The 6,601-nt window shown below is 36.1% G+C and overlaps 1 protein-coding gene across 1 annotated transcript; it reads left to right on the top strand.

The window, feature by feature from the left end:
- Positions 1 to 1,145: 1,145 nt before the first annotated feature.
- LOC134303857 (uncharacterized) lies at positions 1,146 to 3,697 on the top strand. The gene is made up of 7 exons (XM_062989308.1): positions 1,146 to 1,230; positions 1,538 to 1,662; positions 1,807 to 1,943; positions 2,033 to 2,126; positions 2,695 to 2,810; positions 3,202 to 3,277; positions 3,374 to 3,697. Exons 1-7 carry the CDS (start codon positions 1,146 to 1,148, stop codon positions 3,695 to 3,697), a joined length of 957 nt encoding a protein of 318 aa, XP_062845378.1.
- The last annotated feature ends 2,904 nt before the right edge of the window (positions 3,698 to 6,601 follow it).

Below are 6,601 nucleotides of genomic sequence, written 5' to 3'. Positions count from 1 at the left end.
CAGCCCTAATATTAACGCGACCTCAATTTAACTCGATTAAAAAAATTAGTGCCATTAACGCAAATTCTAGTTCATGTTGACACTTGACTGGTAGAACAAACGTTTTAATGTCGGACTTGCCACCGTTTTTCATTTGCGGTTTGTTAACATAATGTAACCGATCGTGGTAGTGATGCACTTGCATAATAAAGAAATAAATACACGCTATATTCACAAGTTGTCGGGAGCAGAACACTTTATTACACTTAATTAACTTCTTCTTCTGTACCGAATACCGGAAAGCTGAGTCGAGCACGTTAGTTCATGAACTATGGAAGCCCCAAAGGGTCAAAACACACTCACTTCGTGTAGAAACGTCCATCAAACCATCGTCACGATACAACCACAGACAAGTCTGATACAATAACTATGCCTTATCCCACCTAAAGCACCGCTGATCTACAATGTTTGCTGATGGAGAAATTCTAACCTACAATCTGACATTTACTGCCTAGTATGTGAGTGAATAAAACTCCCTTACAGTTTTCTCTTGTCCCAGCAGTTTTTAACATAAGTACATTTAGCATAAAATGTGTTCACCATTTTAATTGTAACATTTCACTTAAAAATCCTTGTTTTCTATAACATTTACACAGATTTTTTTTAATGCGATTAATTACTATATGAAATTCTGAGATTAATCGCGATTAAAAATTTTAATCGTTTGACAGCCCTAATATATATATATATATATAGCTAGTTATAACTTTTTATACACACTCGAAAATTTCGTTTGACCACCTTTAGCTTTGATTACGGCAAACAATTTGATTTCACCAAACATTTAAGTGATCACCTGTAACGAGCAGGGCTAACGGACGAGACAGAGGGGGCGGACACACACGCAGAGATGCAAACAAAGTAAGAATTTATTAGTAACAAATGCTAATCACAAGAAATAGAAACATAGCTAGTAACGAGAGCTAAACACAAGAGCTATATAACATAGCTAATAACGAGAGCTAAACACAAGAGCTACTAACATAGCTAATAACAAGAGCTAAACACAAGAGCTAGTAACAAAGCTAGTAATGAGAGCTAAACACAAGAGCTAGTAAAATAGCTAAAGTTTATTATACCAGAAAATACCACATTAAAAGTCACAGATGAGGACGTATGAGGTGGATGAGGACGTATTTCCAGAACTTGCAAAAGTCCAAGAAGTTTGTTTTGTCATCTACACTGATGATGGTAGGCTGACTGTGAATTTCAGTTCAAAATCAACAATCATAAAGTTAGTCATTTAACTCTTCTGTATTTAAACACCTCACCAGCAGAATTACTCAAGAACATAACTGACTGCTCTGCGCTAACTGAATATGTGACACTCACACCTTGTGATAGGCATAATGAAATACAAAATGGCCGCCTGGTCAAAAAATATTTTGTCATGAACCACTGATTGTATAAAATATATTTAATGTTTTACTAGAGAAGTTTTCTAAAATACAATCAGCATTTAAAATGTTTAAATATGTTTGTTATTTCTGATTTTCAGAGTTTACTTTTCTGCACCAAGGCAGTGAAGGACCCTCCTCCCCAAGTCTTACAGATACATTGTCTATCTCAACCTCAAGCAGTCAAAGCGACACAAGTGATGCTGGATGCCAAATAATTCAACCGGTATTGGACAGCACTAGCGCAAGAAATGTAATTTTATTATTTACATAGTTTTACACTTTGTTGTTAAAAACAAATGAATTGGGGTTAAGAAATTGAATTAAATGGTTAATTTTTTTTTGTTGTATTTTTAATAATTGTATTTAGACAGTAGAGCAAATTCTCACTTCCAAGCCAGCAGGAATGACTGTGATCAAGGAGTATGAAGAGACTGGGAGTTTGAAAGATTCCACCAGGCGATTAATGGTGAACATCATTGTAGCCCACATGCATGAAAAGGAAGGGTAAGAGGCTTGATGTTCATGACATGAGTCTCTCATTTGTAAACAAGGCAAAAATGTTATCAGAAAACATTTATTTTTCTTCTTTACAGGAGAGCTGTAAGTAAAGCAACAAAAGAGTTTCATGCCCTTGGGATTGTGTCACTCTTCCCATCCTTGAAGGATCCATATTCAAAAAAGGGATATGTGAGTTTACATTATAGTCATGATGTGAATTAAAGATTTTCAGCTACATTTTGGCTTGTTGATTATTTATGTATAAGCAGCATACATTCATTAGGTCAATCAAAAAACTTGATGTTGTCTTTATTCCAAACAAGTGCACTCTTATTTTTAGGAACATTTCTATGACATTCAGAGCAACAAAGGCTTTCTTGAGTGGCATGTGAAGACTGTGCAACGTCAATCCAAAGCTGTATCTACATCCCATAACAGAGTGGAGCTAAAGGGAGGCCCCACATCATCAAGAACATTTGGTTCCATAGATCAGCAAACAGGAGATGCATGTATGGAGGCCATGTCTTTACTTCACCACACCACAGACCATGACCTAGTTTTCCAAAAGATGAGAGAAACATTCCATTATCGTCAAAAGATGCTCCATGACCCACAGCAATCATCAGACTTAATTCAAATGTTTCCACGTTTTTTGGACATTAAGGGACTGGTCAATTATAAATGTGAACTTGGTAAACATTTATAAAAATAATTAATTAATTCACTTTGTGATTGTAATGGTAGTCCTTTTTTTTAGATTTTGCAAGACTTCTTGTTGATGTTTGGAGCAGAGACTGCTTCCCGGTTCCTGGAAAAATGGAACACCAGTTTTAAAGACAAGGTCATCCAAGAGGCCAGGACCCTCAGGGAGACGTCACTCTCAAGAAAATTACTGAAATCTGCCCTGAATGACGAATCAGAACACTGCTGATGAGCCTGGTATTACAAGTTATACTTCATTAGGGTAGTAATGAGTTGTCTAAAAATCTCAATAGCCTGCCGACTTCTGCCGTTTCCCCAGTAAACTTCAGTGACAATCATTTTGTGTCATTGCAAAACTTTGTGATCTTAATGTGAGCCCATACACTAATGCTGTGATGTTTTTACTTCCTGAAATATTCTAACTCAAGATTTGATTTTATGGCTGCACTGTTTTGGAAATATTTTAGACGAAGTTTGTATTGACCAGCCCATTTTAAACAGCGAGTTTTAGGACGTTATGTATAGACATTCTTAAGTAAATTTTGCTAATTACACTCTGCAGATTGGGACAGCGACATGGCCTCTCTCTTTGTCTTGCTGCATCTTCTGCAACAGATCATCTGGTGAAATTTCACAAGGTTTGTTAAGACCGTGTGATCCAGTTTCAAATATTGTGTTTATGCAACATTTTTAAAACTAATAGTTTATATAGAAGTGTTTTTTTTGTGTTTTAGTCCTGCCAGAGTTTGGAAGATCACCTCATGACCATTGAAGGAAACCCCCAGCCGTATTTTCTGGCCACAGGGACTTCAAAAGCACAGGTTTTCAGCTTCTACATAGTGTTGGACAGAAAGCTTCTTCCATGTCAGTCAAGTACATCCTTGGGTGCATTTGTTGAGCTGTTCAAGTCCCACTTTGTTTTCAGTGTGAAATATGACGATGCTCTATCCAGCCTATACACATTTTTGCAGACTACTTTGTACAATATTGATATTGGCACAACAGAAGAAACACCAAAAGTCAAAGAGTTGAGAGCAAAGCTATTGAACAAGCAGTAATTAGCTTTTGCAGCAACAATGTTGAGATGTTTTCTTTGTGCTTCATCCTTTGATACAGCATTACATTTGTTCAGGCACCTCAAACTAATTCATGGAATGTATCCTGGGAAAAATTTAAGACTGAAATGTGGTCAAATAGGTTGTTGCTTGCAGTTTTCAAGTTATTCAGGGTTTAGAAGACATCTAATTAATGTACATGCTCCTATTGACAGCACTTGTGCGCCTCATGAGACCCCTTCAAATATTGGCACCCAACAGCACAACTATTCTCATTGCTTAAACTATGAACCACCCGTTACTTCATCTCAGTGCCTAAATGTTGAAGCTGCCCCTTCATTTTCAACTCACAGCAAAGACATGTGTGCCTCTATAATAGAACTTCTGGGAAGCGGTGTACCAAATACTGTAGTTCTTTCTACTATTGAGAATTTACAGGAATTTGTTGGAGATTTGCAGTCAAATATTCAGAACCAAGTAATGAATTTGCTCCCAGTTGACAATACCTCCAGATCAGCCATAGAAGAGTTCTTTAAAAGTATGGACAATCCTTTTAGCCAATTGAATTCTGATAGCAAATGGAAAAAATATTTTAGTGAAAAATGGGATATAGTACAGCCAGTTGAGTTGCGCCTAGGAGTACAGTATGATACCAGACGAAATGGCAAAACTGAAGTTCCAATCAATGATAAGTTCATATACATTCCCATACTGAAAACACTCCAGTTCATTAAAAAAAAAAAAAAGTATTTGTGAGATGATACAAAGTTGTACTCAGAGTGATAGATATGAGGACTTCTGTGATGGAAGCTACTTTAAAAGTCATCCTTTATTTTCATCGAATAAGTTTGCCCTTCAAATCCAAATGTACTATGATGAATTTGAGTGTGCGAATCTTCTAGGTTCAAAAAAAGGTATACATAAAATTGGCTGCATTTATTTCATCTTCCCCCCATTGTAAATTCTGCCCTAATGAACATTCACCTGGTATCACTGTTTCATGCACAAGATGCAAAGAAATATGGAATTGATGAAATACTCCAACCCTTAGTAAAGGACTTAAAAATATTAGAGACCACTGGAGTTACTGTTCCATTTGCTGATGTTTCTGTACGTGGCACTCTCGCACAAATTACTGGTGATAACTTGGGTATGCATAGCATTCTTGGGTTCCTGGAGTCATTTAATGCAAATTATTTCTGTAGATTTTGCTTAATTGATAAATCTTCAGCTCAGTCAGTTTTCTCAGAAGATGACCAACGTTTGACATTAAGATCACCAGCTCTTAATGATCAACATTATACTAGTTTGGTAGATGATCCGACATTAACTTCCTCATTTGGCATTAAACGAAATAGCATACTTAATTATGCAGTTGACATCATGCTTGATATTTTGGAAGAGGTTGGTCAATATGAGGTCAGATTGCTATTTGTATACTTAATGAAGCATTTTATTTCTAAAGAAAGCTTATTAAATAGGGTGTATGCTTTTAATTATGGCTATCTGAGAGAAACAAGCCAACAAATATTAACCTTGACTGTGGAGGACATGGAATTGGGTTAAATGCATCACAAACCCTGTGTTTGATTACAAACATACCTTTGATATTTGGTGACCTGGTACCAGAGGATGATTTGCACTGGTGCTTGTTTCTCTTGTTGCTGAACATTATAAATATTGTGTTCTCATACTCTATCACAGAAGGGATGACTGTGTATTTAAAGCACCTTATCGTTGAACATCACCAGCTCTTCAAAGAACTGTACCCATCAAACTGCTTGATTCCAAAGCATAATTTTATGGTGCACTATCCAAGGTGCATTCGAAAAATTGGACCACTCATTCATATCTGGACTATGAGATTTGAAGCGAAACACAAATTTTTCAAAGACTGTGTAAAGAACTTTAAGAATTTGACAGTATCACTTGCAAAGAAACACCAGTTTGCAGTAGCTTATCACTGGGAATGCTTGACTTCTAAAGCAGTTGAATCTGGTCCAGTCAAACTGTGTTTGCTTGAAACATTAACATATGCTGAAGATATATCTGCACATCTTCACATTGATTCACAAGCCACTGTCCACGTCACAAACTGGGTACAGTGTGGAGTTGAATAACGTGTTGCCCTCTTTGTTTGCACAGGCACTAATGAAAACATGCCAGTGTTCAGCAAAATAATCTATATTATTTTGCATGTTGGTAAAGTTGGACTACAGGCAGTAATTGTAGAACTACAAAGTGCTTCTATATGGTAAGTGGAGCTGATAAAATGGACAGTAAGTGTATACAAGGAGGTGGTTTTAATGTTCTGGCTGATCAGTGTATATGGACCCTTGTTTTAATTTTTATGTACTGTAAGCAGCATACATGAACAAAGACCTGCATAACAGAGAAGTTTGGGATCTTATGGTTGTTGAGACTATGTTTGCTTTGCTGAGCAAACATAGTCTCAACAATTTTGTTCAAATCCCAAACTTCTCCGTTATGCAGGACTTTGTTCATGTATGGTGCTTACAGTAAACATGAATGTGATAGAAACAACATTTTGAAATCCACATTCCCTTGTTTACACACTTTTTAAAGTGTACTTTTTTCTACCATTTTGGCAGTATGTTTTAAATGTAAATGTTTGGTTTAACATGTTACTTGTATGTATCCATGCAGCATGTATTGTTTAATACATGGATTTTGTTCAAATAAAACTTGTTGTAATTAATATGGTGTTTTTGTAGTCATTTATAGCCCTGACATTTTGGTGTTTTAAAATATTAACTCTGTGAGTGTTAAATTTAACACATTTAAGTTTCAACTGTTAACACTATCAAAGAGTTCACAATTGTATTTACTCAGAGTAAAAGTTGTATTGTACTCTACATGGGATTTAGTTTTAACTCCCACAAGAGT

This window comes from Trichomycterus rosablanca, chromosome 27 (genome assembly GCF_030014385.1).
Source record: "Trichomycterus rosablanca isolate fTriRos1 chromosome 27, fTriRos1.hap1, whole genome shotgun sequence".
Lineage (NCBI taxonomy): Eukaryota > Metazoa > Chordata > Actinopteri > Siluriformes > Trichomycteridae > Trichomycterus > Trichomycterus rosablanca.
The sequence above is the reverse complement of the archived record's forward strand: the minus strand, read 5'-3'. Positions and strand labels throughout refer to the sequence as shown.